Genomic DNA, 14514 nt, shown 5'->3' with positions numbered 1-14514 from the left:
GTTTTTCAGCTGTCGATAATGAACTTTTTTGGACTAAGGAGGAAGTTTTGAGATCTAGGGTGCAGTATGTTTTTCACAGTAAAATCCTTTTATCTCAAAAGATACCTTTGGTTGATGTGACCTCATTTAAAGATGTATTTCTAGCTTGTCTGTGAGATTGTAAGTTTAAATGTGAGCCTGAGGTTTCTGTGTTGCTGTATGAGGTGTTGTTAATGAACATTTGTTAAACCAGTGGGAAAAAAGGATTGGGAAGATGGACTTCTGCCAATGCCCAAGACAGTAGATGAGCCATCACTTTACTATAAATGGCACGGATCCATAAAATGTTCTCATAAAATGGTTATATGATCAGAATGGCAATCATTACTTTAATTAAAAAGAGCTCCTTTTAAAGAATATGGTCGAATGCACAAAATGTAAGATAGCTTATTTATCAAAGTAACAGATTGTTTAAGTTATTCTTTTTCTTTATGTGTACGCTATTAGTTATTCAAATTGAAAATATTTTGAATATTAAAATTATTAAAATTCATGAAAATAAGTTTCTCTGTTGTGCGTTAAACCCATGCTTATGAATTATTAAGTAGGAAACCTCAGGTAAGCGTCATTCAGCACGCATAGCTCCGCCCTCCAACGCAGGCATTGGCTGCCTCTTTTAAATATTCACCGCAGGGGCTTGTAATTGGATGGATTCTTACACAGCTGATTTCATAAAGCAAATTCTTGGGAAGTTGTGTAAAATCACTAAGAGACATACTCAAGGTCCACAGGGAATCTCGTAATCTATGAGGAGGGAAGTCATTTATGAGAGGCTCTGGACTTTCATTCATGTAAGTACCGGTGCTTTTATGTTTGCCGCAGCGTCTTTGAAGTTAAAGCGGCTCCTTTGATCTGATCTTTCACTGCGCATCTAATTAAATGTTCTCAGCCGATCAGAAAAGACGAGACAACTGTATTGCTAAATAGTCGGGAGATCATAAGAGAATGCTCGGCTTCAGGTCCATTTGCTCTTTAATATTTTTTTCTTTATTTACTTCTATGTTCACTTGTTCTGCTCATCGGATTTTAAGACTTTAAAACAAAAACGAAACATCACAAGTATGTTTTTCATTCGTTTTCAGTATAGTTTCAAGCATAAATTGCATGCGTGCTTTAATAATGATGATGATAATAATAATGATAATAATAGTATCATCATCATTATCATCACTATTATTATTATTATTATTATTATTACTACTATTATTAGTTTATTTTCAAATGTATTTCATTATTTTTTGTTAACCATATTTTGAAACTTTATTCAGTTCATTAGTTAAGGAAACCTCCATCACCTTCATTTAGACCCAGATTTTTCTTACTTTTAAAGATGAGAAGCTGTATATTTTCTCTAAGTTTACTTTAAAGCAGTGTCTTGTTGTAAGATGAGAGATGCTTGAGGGACTGACTGTGCTGGTGTTTGTCGCAGTCCGATCAGAGACCAGAAATGCATGAGTACACACTCAAGATGAGAGTAAATTACTTACGTGGTGAAGGTCATAGGCAAAGAGAGTTTACAGTTTAGTATTAAACACTGTAAATTTATATATATGATATTGTTTATATATATGACATTACAAACTTTGATGTGTGAGAGAAATGTTCATATGCGATCATAATGCATATCATCTAACATCTCTATTGTAACTGCAGTAAGTGTGTTGTGTGATGATAGCTGCAGTGAGCTGATCGCATCATTTCTAGTCAAACTGCCTTCTCGAGATGCAGAGCTGCTGCAAGGACAGATTCACCTCTTCTCGTGGTTCCTCTGCCTGTCTGTGTCTGGATTTATGACCCTGTAGCTGTGAAGACTTTTTAGTTTGGAACACGTCCAGCTCTCACCTCATCCGAGAAGCTTTTACATCATCATGTTACGATGACAGATGACAGTACACATGGTACTCTCCGAGCACTGGTGTTCCACTGCCCTTATCCAGCCGTTTGGAATGTTAAAGCTATAAACACTAAATAAATTACAATAAAATGACATGTTTACTCTGCTTTTACTGTTTTTGCCCCGGCTGTTTTGCGCTGAGTTATTAATATTAAAGAGGCAAGGCTAGTAATATAGGACAGGATAGAACAAAGTGACAACCTCTGCTTAGGCCTTTAATCAGTATGGCTATGTACATTCTGTTATCAACACTCAAATTATCATTGTGCTCAAACCTTTGGTCCAGTAATATGACTAATACAATGCTTATTTGAGTGCTTTGATTACACTTTCATCTCAAACAGCAGAGCATATATTAAGACAACCTTAATCTAAATTAATTACATGGCTTTGATGTTAGAGTTCAATGGGTTGATTAGTGGAGCAGAGACATGCATATTCCTGAAATTGTTGCTGCAAACACATACACTCATCTCTCTCCACTTTGTGTTTCTCATCAGCATGTCATTTCTCTTACTTTGCAACATACTGCACATACTGCTTTGTTGGAATCCAGATTTTGACTTTCCCCTACATTCTAAACTGAGAAAGAAAACTATATAGATAACTATATATACATTAGTGTCTACACCAAGGCATAATAATGTTCTGTTTATTATAAGCACTGCAATTTTGTTGTCTGCCACTTTAAATGCTCAAGCTCTTTAAATGTAGACACTGATTGGCTGTCAATGTTTCATTGTTCATCAGCTGGAACAAATTTTTTTTGAAAGTGATTCCAATGATATCATTCCTCTGTGCCATTATTGTTATAGTTCTGGTTGGACTCGGCTGTTCTTTTACACTCAGAATGATAAAACTATATTGTTATCATTATAGGTATTTTTCCTGGTGTGAATGGGCCTTTGAAAAAATAGGGCCTGATGTATTGTTAATATAAAGGAATTATCCGTATAGAATTTTCACAGGTAACCTATATTTTGAATTACGCGTTGCATTTAGTTGTGTTTTAGGGTTAAATTAAATGTCTGTAAATTAACTGAAAATGTCCTGCCAGATAATTACCAGTACCTTTTCTGTTTTTATTATTGTCATTATTTACTCACCCTCATGTCATTTCAAACCTGACTTTCCTACGTGGAACACCAAAGAAGATCTTTAGCAGAATATCCGAGCTGTTCTCTTCCATACATTGAAAATGAATGGGGCCCAGACTATCAAGCTCCCAAAATGACTAAAAGCCCCATAAAAGTAGCCCATACAAATATTCCTCTGACATAGGATATTTTTGTGTAAGGAACAGACTTAAATTTATCAACTTGAAAATCTTGCTCCTTTTTTTTCTTGGTTCCATACATTTGAATGAACATACTAATAACAACTGGAAGAATGTTTGCTCTTAAGTTTGAGAGAACCTTTCCAGAACATTCTGAGAATGTTCCCTATTTGCTGGGAAATGGATATTCTACTGTAAATAACTACTTTTTGTGATCCACTAAAAAGATATGAGGGTTTGTAAATTAAGGCAGAATTTTTACTTTTGGGTGGACTTATCCTTAGGACTCAATTAGGTCTAAGGCCTTGTTGTCTATGGCTGTGCCTGCATTTAATTTCACATGTAGATAGATAGATAGATAGATAGATAGATAGACAGATAGATAGATAGACAGATAGACAGATAGATAGATAGATAGATAGATAGATAGATAGATAGATAGATAGATAGATAGATAGATAGATAGATAGATAGATAGATAGATAGATAGATAGATAGATAGATAGATAGATAGATAGATAGATAGATAGATAGATAGATGGATGGGTGGGTGGATAGATCATAATGGATAGATCATAAATGTGCAAGTGAGTTCTACATTCTCTAAACAAATTTGATTTAATGATAGACAGACAGACAGACAGACAGTCAGATACTTAAATGGATATATTGCCAGACAGACAGATATATCGATAGAAAGATCACGTCCTCATACTCTTTGTCACATATGGATTTTGCCGTCTTAAATGTCTGTCTCATGTGCAGTTGAAATGGCTTCTACTGTCAGATCTTAATTTGGTCCATTCTGACCTGTCACATGTCTGTAGTCTCTGTATTTATGTCTCTGTGCTGTGAGTGTAGTGCTGGGAAGGTAATTGCCTCTTAACACTGTAGAAAGCAATTCAGTCTCCTAAAACTCAATGAAAGTGGAATATCTCGATTGTGTGGCTCAGTTCTGGATGTTTTACAGTTCCTCTCACTTCAGTGAGTCATAACCTCCTTGAAAGCATTTTTCACAGATCAGGAGGTGAGCATGACTATGATCTTGTCATATTTTATGTGTCATAATCTCACAGGTGACAATGTCAGCGTGGATATTACTGCTCACTGTGGGTGTGTCTGTCCTGGGACTGTCCTGGGGTCAGCGGACTGAACCCATGTTTGCCTCAGTAACTCAGAATGTTTTCCCGCCGGACTATGAGAATAACCCTACGCAGCTCAACTACGGCGTGGCTGTCACTGACGTGGATGGAGACGGAGATCTGGAGATGTTTGTGACAGGGTGAGTGTACTAGTCTTCAGATCACATGCACTGTTTTCAGCAGAATAATGAAGTGAAGCATTTATGACATTATGTTTCTCTAGAGAAAATACTTTTATCAGTGTCTAGAAGTTATATGGTGCTTTTGCGCTGTTTGATTGAGCTTACATTTTTGTGATATTGACACAGAACAGATGCACTGGCCAAGAACATTACCTCAGTTTGTGGCTTGAAAGTGATATTTTCTAGGAGAAACAGAAATGTCAAAGCAATTAATTGAATTATTTGCAAACCATTTGTGAAATGATTTGGATCTTTGTGAATTTGTGTTGATGAAAATAGATGTAAATGGAGAGTTCAATGTTTTGTTTGAGTTGTGCTCAAGAATGAAATTAAGTGCAACTGACAGAATCGTATCTCTAGGGAAACTAGAATCTGTTTTTTCTTCCATTAAATGACAACCGAGGTGGAATTGTGGGATTGCAGGTCAGTGAAATACACCAACAAAGATGTGCCTTGTTGGAAACTGAAGACAAATAAATCGAATATGGTTATACATTAATCCTTCAAGGCATGTTTTTATTTGAGTTGAGTTTTCTGGGAATATATCTTGAATTAAATTTATTTCTCCTGCCCTACTGGCTTAGTTTTTTCTTGTTTTAAGCATTTTTGAAACATAAATCTAACAACAACCATGCTTAAAAAAAGCTGATATTTTGGGATATTAATATGGGATATTAAAGTAGATTATAGTATTTTAAATATTACATTTTAATATTAAATATTTATATAATAAAATAGATTTATAGTATTAAATATTTAAATATATTTTTTATATTTATATACTTTTTTATATGAAAGGTTTTACTGCAGAACAAGGTATATCAATTTTGTTTATTTGTTTGAAATAAAACTTAACATATTGCTCTTCCTTTTTTCTCTTTAGCTACAATGGCCCAAATCTGGTGTTGAAGTACGACAAGTTTAAGAAGAGGCTTGATAACATTGCAGTTGACAACCGCAGTTCTCCATATTATGCACTCCGAGATCGACAGGGCAATGCCATCGGAGTGACAGCATGTGACATAGATGGTGATGGCAGAGAGGAAATTTACGTCCTTAACACTAATAACGCCTTCTCAGGTATGAAATGGTTTCATAAACGAGGCTCTGAAGGAAATGCTACAGTAAATGGATGTTAGTTTCATGTAATTTGTTCATGTCGTTTCATGCAGGGAGAGCAACGTACACTGACAAGCTCTTTAAGTTTCGTAATGGGCGGTTTGAGGATCTCCTGAACGATGACATAAATGAACACAGAGACGTTGCCAATCGTGTGGCTGGCCGGTCAGTCGCATGTGTGGACAGAAAGGTAACACCTCTGCTAAGTTTGCTTCAATTGAAAGCTTTTGGGAAAGCTCAGTGGCAGAAACATTTTCCTCACTAAACCAACCAGGTGGAAAAAGGAATAATTAGCATGTTTCCCTCAAACAAATTTTCTAAGATTCCCATCTATTTCAAAGTCAATCATTTCCACGTATGGATCAAATGATATGGGAAGTGTTTTCTTCTCCATTTTAAAAGCTGATAAGCTCAATTATTTTTCTACCTCTGCATTTTTATGTTTTCATTTACATTTGCTTTTAGTATTGTCCCTGTGGACAATTGTCTCTTCATTTTTAGATGGGGATCCACAGCTGTTGTTCTCAAAACATTCTCAGAACTTTGGCTTTAGTTATGAACAAATGTTTTTTCCAGAAATGTTAATAGAGCGTTCATTCAAAGTTATCTGGTCTTTAATAATCTTCTTAAAAAAGTTTTATACATCATTCATGGAATGTTTTCTTTTTAAAATATTTTAGTTGGACAGTTGTGTAAAATGTTTTCAATATTACTATTTCAGAAGGTTCAGAGCACATTCAAAAGTAACGTTTCCCATAATGTTTGAAAAATGATGAAATGATTCCTTTAACGTTCATATAACCAAGTAAAAAAGTTTTTAAAACATAAAAAAAACCTGGATATTTTGAATGTTTAGAGAACATTCAAAAATAGTGTTTTCGTAACTTCATGGGAACGTTAACATAACGTTCTTATAGAACATGCAATATGTTTGGGGTTATTCTCAGCTCTAAAATATTGCACAGACTAGAAATTGCTCTTCTTGAGTGCAGTCTATATAAAATGATGTTTAGAAATGCTCATCCAGTAATCATGAATGACTGAAAATCATGGAAATTTCTTGCTAGAAGCATTTGGGAAGACTGTTAGAGGAAAATGTGAATAGTAAGTTGCAGCTGTGAGGTACGTATTGATCATAAACAGAACATCAGCATGTGGAATCTGAGGGAAAGTGAGTTCTTGAGGGTGTTGAGTGGCTGTTTACATCTCGTTACTGTCTGATCATTTTACCCTGACAGACTTGAAATCCTCTGCGGCCATCATTTGCTGTCCGCCGTTACCGTTGAGTCCTGCCCCCCTCAGTCAACCAATATGATTGTACATTTCCAGCGTTCTGCAGTATTTGTCTCTGACATTGAATCATGTGCTGTGATAATTAGAAAACGCAAGGCCTCATTTGTTTCTTTTTGTAAGGAGACATAATAGGTGGGAAGTGCCGCCTTCATTTGTCTCACTGCATGTAGGTTATCAGAGCTCCCACCGTCTGACCACGCTTCACTGGTAACTATAATCCCAGACGGCATGATGAATGGCCAAACATGTCAATGATTTGTATTTAGTCCAAAACACAAAAAGCTGAACAGCATATTTCTGCAATTACTTCTGGACTGCATGCTGTTGTGTGGAGCAGTCAGTGGTGAAGGATGCTCAGTAATCCTGGGGAAGAGCTGCAAGGGATTGAAATGGATTTTTTCCACCCGCAGTCATTTGACTGGGCTGATGATAGTGAGACGGTGCTGCTTAAAAGTCCTTCATCAATGATTTTATGATTTAAATGATTTAGGATCAGTCATTTAATAGTTTTGGAGAGAAACAAAACAAAATGTGTTTGGTCTTCTTAGAGTTCAGTTGGGAACCCCAAAAAATCGCCCTGTCATTTGATACTATGTCGATTCACAAATAAACTTTCACAAGTTGAAATGAACTGCTGATGCAGATTGAGTTTGCTTAATTTATTCCTAACTACAGTCATACAAACATTAAGATCCAGAAATCTGGGTTAAATATTTATTCATACAATTACATTCATTGTATTATATTTATATTACTGTATCTTCATTCTCGATTCATTCAAGGCAACACTATAATTATTGTGATTTAAAAAAAAAGTAACTAATAATTTACCAATGGGTGCCATGCTCTTTAATCTTACCCTCAGGGCAAGATGTGAATGAGTATATTTCCTCTTTGGAAAAGATTTGAAGAAATTTAGCATGACATCACTTGCTCGTTATGAATCCTCTGTATTTAAGTCATTTATAATTTCAAACCGTTGCCTCCTGCTAAAATACAACTCTATGCAAATTTCACTTTCTTTAGTGAAAAAGTCATCACGTCTGAATCAGAAGAGAAATACGCACAGATCAAGCACCGTTTACAAGTCTCAAAACAGTTCTGAACAAATATTTTGGTCGATTCTGATGTGAGAAGACAACAGAAAACATTATTATGGATTATAGACCTGTATTTTGGCCAGAAGCAATGATTTAACACTGTAATGCCTTATGGATTTGTTTCTAAAAATTGCACAGATTTTTTGCTTCACAAGATGTTAACTGATGGACTGGAGTGGTGTAGATTACTTTTCTATGATTTAGATTTTTTTAATCAGCTGTTTGTCATTCAGATGGCACCCATTCACTGCAGAGGATCCGTTGGTGAGGAAGTGATGTTAAATTTCTCAAAATCTCTTTCTATAAAGAAACAAACTCAACAATAGTAGTGAACTATTCACTATTTGCTTTTAATGGGAACCTCAAATAATGGAGTTTCCCCAATGAGTAATAATTGTTTTATATAAATGATTTAATACAATATTTGTATTAAATAATACAGTTAAACAGTCTTAAAACATATACGGTTTTCTCTTTGGAACTGTGTGACATGACATGAAATGAGTGACAACAGCTGCCACAGTTGTAAAATGACCCCTGTATTATATTGTATATTCCCTTCAGCTTCAGAGACATTAATATTCAAATGCACTGTGTAGTTTTTCTCTCCTTGAAACCAAAGCATTGTCATTTGTCACTTCAAAGTGGACAGGAAGACACATGGGCCTGTTGTTGTAAGAGATGGATTGATCCTCACATTCACCCATCTTCATGGGTTAGTGATTACCTGCATCATGTGCTTATTGCAGCTTTCCCTCCCAATAATACATAAAAGACCAAATTTTACAGTTTAGTCTGCAACAAAATAGTTTTCTCTATATAAAATTGGTTTAAAAGGTGCCCCATATTTAATATTTAACCCATATGAATATGTATTTATTTATTTATTTAGTGCACAATTACTAAATACTGACTAATAACTAAATATTGTTAATAATGTTGTGTGGTAACATTTGCTTAATGATAATAATAACAACAACAACATTATTTATTTATTTGTTTGTTTGTTTGTTTGTGCACAAATGACTAAATACTGACTACCAACTAAATATTGTTATTAATGTTGTGTGGTAATATTTGCATAATAATAATAATAATAAATAACAAAGCAACATTATTTCTTTATTTATTTTTAGGCCTGTACATTTTACACCAACCTTTCAACCCATAATTTTCAACCGAAAACATTTTGCACAAAACTAGAGTTGGTACAAAATATGGTTTGAAAGTATTAGTTTCGCATACTTTGCTGGCCCTTGTTACTGGCAAAATTTCTGTAAATCTAATTCTTTATTGATAAACAGAGCATGAAAAACATGGAAATCATGACATTAAAACCTAAGCTGCTAATACATTCTGGGGCAGCATCGGTTTTAACTCCATTATGCTTTAATCTGTATTTTCTGACCTGAAGTGGCGGTTATGTAGAAACCAGAGAGCGTTTGACATTTTCATTGTTGTGCCTCATTAGGATTCTGGTCACGAGCTGCTGATATTTATATACTTATGTATATATTTCTTTATTTCACCATTTCCATGCTGTTGGATCGTGGGTGTCTTTATTGAAACTGTGTGCGTAAGTTCATTTGCTTGGCTACTTCACTGACTTCATGTCCACAGGGAATCTTTCTGATAATGGGGTGTGAAATTAATATCCAAGGGGAGGCAGTTGAAATATGTGTGTGGTGTGTGAGAGTATGTGTGCGTGTGTATGCAACTGTATGTGGATGAGTGTCTCAACTTATTTCTCTTATGTTATATGAAGATCACATAAATGTCTTTTTTTTTTGCTATGTTTTACAAATCTTTACTGTGAGAAAATGATTTATAGTATATTCGATTTTCCACAAATTACACGCCACTGCAACTAATGATTTTGCCCCTAATTGAGTTTTATACTTTATGGCCCCTAATAAAGATAGTGTACTTGTTTACTAAGGAGACAGCAGTGTCCGTGAAGAAGAGCATTTTTGAGATGAAATATGACTTTTTGTAATGTTTGTAAATCACGATAAAACAAAGTGCGACCTACGAACAAAAACGTTATGTATAATCAATGTCAATCAAGCTGGAATTTTGTGAATCAAGCCGTGAATTTATGCAAAAAGTATGAAAATATTATTTAATACTTTTAATAAATGTAATTAGCATTGGAAAGACATTTCATTTATTTTATATTTAATTTAATTTGTTATTTTATTTTATTTTGTTTCGTTTTATTAAATTTTTTCAGTCTTAACCATTCTGCAACAACATAAAACATTACAATAATTTAATCTAAAAAAATTAAAAAGTGTGAAGTATAGAAGCATAGAAAAAATAGTATATTTTGTGTTTGCTTTAATTAGAATTGTGAGAATTTTTTTAAAAGTTTTTTTTTTTTTTTTTTAATTGTCTATGAGATATAACATTATTAGTTCTCACTATACACTCAATGTTTTATCTTTTTTTTTTTCCTTTTTTTTAGGGAATAGGCCGTTATTCCATCTACATTGCCAATTATGCCAGCGGAACTGTAGGTCCACATGCTCTGATTGAAATGGATGAAAGCTCAAGTGACCCTTCCAAGGGAATCATTGCACTGTCAAACGTGGCTGAGCAGGCCGGAGTCAACAAGTTCACAGGTGCGTGTCCGCTTATTTATGAATGCGTGAGCGGGAGTGTGTAAGTGTGCGATGATGTCAGTGAATATATTACCCAAGACTCTTTAACGGCCATGAGCTGTAGGATCCAGGTTTTTTGCCTTGTGGCTGATTTACAGTAGAGCTCAGTGCTCATATCAGCTTTGAATCACTGAGTTATAGACAGTGTTTATCAGCTAAAGCAGCCAGTAATAGAGAGAACAGGGCCCTGGAAGGCAGCGCTGAATAAAGAGATGGAGGTTTTGGCCCACTCAGCTGTTTACTGCACTGAAAGTCATGTGAAGGCACAAGGACAAGTGAGCCGTATTTCAGCTCTGACTTACTCAATGAAGCAACCATTCCATTAATCACTACGGGGAGAGCAGGGCTTTGGACCACCGTTCGGAACAGTTTCGGAGAGCGCTCTTGAGAAGGGTTCGAGCGGGACAGTCTCAGAAGGGAAAGCAACAAAATTAAGCTTTTGTGATATTCTTGCCTCACTATGGAGGATTCTGTCAAAGTCTTGGCAGACTTCACATTTGACTGACACAAAACATGGAACGGCTTCAACCACAATATGTTAATAAAATGTAATTTAATTTACTTTTTTATTTTATTCACATACAGTATTTAATATTTCATTCACATTATTCACATATTATCACACATTTAAATGACACAAAACATTGAATGGTTTCAACAACATGTTTAATTTTTTAATTGAATTGAATTGAATTGAATTTAATATTTTATTTTGTTTTTATTTTATGAACTTTTTTTATTGTTTGAATGATACAAAACGTGCAATGATTTTAAGCACAATATTTTTGTTTCTTTTTAATTAACCAATGCATATTTTATTTTATTTATTTTTCACATTTCACGTTTTATTCACATTATTCACATATTATCACGTTTAAATGACTGGAATGATTTCAACAACATGTTTTATTTGATTTATGTTATACATGCAATTTTATTTTATTTATTTACTTCACATATTTCATATTTCACATTTTATTTACATTATTCACCTGTTATTGCATGTATAAATGGCATAAAACCTGGAATGGTTTCACCTACAGTATGTTTAATTTCATTTTTATTATAAATGCGTATTATAAAATATTTTTTTATTGATTTTATATTATTTTATTCACATATTTCTTTCACATTGTTTACATTATTTACATATTATCACACGTTTGACACAAAACACTTTTATTTATTTTATTTTATTTTAATCTGTCTGTAACAGTACAAAAGGTTATAATAATTTAATCCAACAAATTAAAGTTGATCCCTGTCTCAAATTTCTGTTCAAATGTCTTTCATGCTCATATTTAGCATTATGAAAAGCCTGGTCCTGCTGAGCTTAAAGAAATAAAATTTCCTTTAAAGCTGCTTCGAAACATTGTTCATCATGAAAAGCGCTATACATATAAATAAAGAATTACTTGCTGCTGTAATTCAACTAGAGGTCAGAGCTGTAGAATAGTGATTGCCGGGTAAGATGTGTGGATGTAAAGCTGGTTAAATGCACATGTTCACACTCCCTATAATGTGATTATGGGCAGTCAGAGTCTGTGTCAGCAAAAGCAGCAGAGAGCCGCTGATGGGGAAATGAACTGGAAAGCCACTAATGATTTCTGCTGTGCGTTTGGTGATGATGGCCGTCTCTGCTGTGTGTTACAGGGGGACGGGGGGTCGTGGTTGGTCCCATCCTCAGTCAGACCCTACCTGATATTTTCTGTGACAATGAGTACAGCCCTAACTTCCTGTTTCGCAACAACGGAGATGGTACATTTACAGAGGTGGCAGCACAAGCGGGTAAGTAAGAGCTGGCGCCTTTCTTTCTTTTGCTGATTTTTATTTTTTATTTTTGGAAAGGTCAGTTTGTTAGCCTTTCGCAGCAAACATGCAATGAAGTATTTGTTGTCACAGGAGTTGATGACCCGATGCAGCATGGCCGTGGAGTGGCGTTAGCAGATTTTAATCGGGATGGGAAGACTGACATTGTCTATGGAAACTGGAATGGACCACATCGTTTATTCTTACAACTCAGCAATAATCGCAAGCAAAGGTTTAAGGTGCAGATTTTAAAATCACTATTTTCATTTTCTTTTAGCTGTAATGGAAGCAAAAAAGGGTTTACTGCAGTGCTTGCCAGGCCTGAAACTTTAACACAGTTACTGAGCTGCCTTCAAAACACTGGTGTTTCCCCCAGGAAATGCAAATCTAGTTGTTGTTTTTTTTTTATTTGGATGTGAATATACTGAATGATAGGTTTCATCTTTGTTATGCAGAACAAAACATGATCCCTACATTTTGATCTGTATAATTAAATCCTTCTGAGAGAAGACAGAGGATAAAATAATACCATCTGCTGTCTGATTAGAGTATTCAATTATTCTCTAATCATTGTTCTATTGTTTGCACAGCGACCTGGCTCTCGTTTCATCTGGTAAAGCACAGTGATTGTAATTAGTCACAGTAAGATCGAAGAACCTCTTTATTTTCCTGAGACTTACCCAGGAAGTTTTATAAATATGCTGATAGCTTGACTGAATCAAGTCTGAATGTTGTGAGAAATGTTTATTTTTTTTATTTTTCGCATAACCTACTTTTCAAAAGTTTGGGGTCAGTAAGATTTTCTTTTTAAAGAAATTAAAACGTTATTTCAGAAAGGATGCGTTAAATTGATAAAAAGTGGCGGAAAAGACTTTCACATTGTTAAAAATGACTTCTATTTCAAATAAAAGATGTTCTTTTGACATTTTTATTTATCAAAGTATCTTGAAAAAAAGTGTCATGGTTTTTCACAAAAATAATAAGAAGCACAACTGTTTTCAACATTGATAATAATGTTTCTTGACCATCAAATCAGCATATTAGAATGATTTCTAATATGAAATATTAGATTTTAGTTAGAAATATTAGATATTAGATTAGATAAATATTACATATTGAAATATTATTTCACAGTATTTCTGTTTTTACTGTATTTTGATTAATTAAATGCAGCCAGGAAAAAAGTGAACAGACCCTAAACTTTTGAACAGTATATGTGGCTGATATTTGTTAACTTCTCTATGGTGCAGTAAAACAAAACAATATAAGCTACACGAGGTTGTGCATTATAGTGATTCTACCACAGCTTGTATAAAGCAGCGGCAAAATCCATGTTTTGAAAGTCACAAATACTCCGTTTTTGACAGACATATGACAATGAATGCGTCTAGCTTAGATTACATTTGAACTTTAAATAATTTCATGAAATATGTTTAAATTCATAATGAACTTGAAATGTCTTTTAATGCCAGATTTTGTTGGCAACCCTAAGAACATTGTGATTTCTTGTGAAACTCTAGATGTAACACTTGTGAGGTCACTAGGGTCTTTTTCTCAAGATAATACTCTGAAATGCGTAAGTCTTAAAGAACCTCAATCTGCTCTCTTTGAGAACATTGTTGTCTAGGAAAAACATTTGTCCTGTGGGCCCAGTCAGAATTTGTAAGTCTGTTAATCTTGAACTAATGGTTTAATTAGGCTATGTAAGCAAGCCTGTTCTTAAATAAATAATACTAATTAAAGAAGTAATGAACCCCAAATATTATCTATTTATTTTCCAGCAGAAGTCAGTCATGAACCTTTGGATCTGTATCACCAGAGTGTGTCAGGTAATTGAGTTTGGTATGGATGGATCAGCGCTGTGTGTAGGTCTTTCTTAGCTTTAGTTTGATCCCAGTGTTAGTGGCAGTGATTGGCTTCTTTAGCACAGAGATAAATGTCAGCAGGAAGCTGTTTTATGGGGGTCAATTGTTGGGTTAATGTCTCATGGGAGACCT

At 34.4% G+C, this 14514-nt stretch overlaps 1 protein-coding gene across 5 annotated transcripts in view; it reads left to right on the top strand.

Annotated features, from left to right (window-relative positions):
* Positions 1 to 709: 709 nt before the first annotated feature.
* Positions 710 to 14514, top strand: part of crtac1b (cartilage acidic protein 1b) — a 91145-nt gene continuing 77340 nt past the window's right edge. For all 5 annotated transcript variants that reach the window (XM_058796412.1, XM_058796413.1, XM_058796411.1 and 2 more), the window contains exons 1-7: positions 710 to 830; positions 4286 to 4491; positions 5417 to 5613; positions 5706 to 5842; positions 10513 to 10669; positions 12362 to 12496; positions 12611 to 12756. In XM_058796412.1, coding sequence (XP_058652395.1) covers positions 786 to 830; positions 4286 to 4491; positions 5417 to 5613; positions 5706 to 5842; positions 10513 to 10669; positions 12362 to 12496; positions 12611 to 12756 — 1023 coding nt within the window. In that variant the 5' untranslated portion in view covers positions 710 to 785. The remainder of the gene's footprint in view (positions 831 to 4285; positions 4492 to 5416; positions 5614 to 5705; positions 5843 to 10512; positions 10670 to 12361; positions 12497 to 12610; positions 12757 to 14514) is intronic.

This window comes from Onychostoma macrolepis, chromosome 13, assembly GCF_012432095.1.
Source record: "Onychostoma macrolepis isolate SWU-2019 chromosome 13, ASM1243209v1, whole genome shotgun sequence".
NCBI lineage: Eukaryota > Metazoa > Chordata > Actinopteri > Cypriniformes > Cyprinidae > Onychostoma > Onychostoma macrolepis.
The sequence above is the reverse complement of the archived record's forward strand: the minus strand, read 5'-3'. Positions and strand labels throughout refer to the sequence as shown.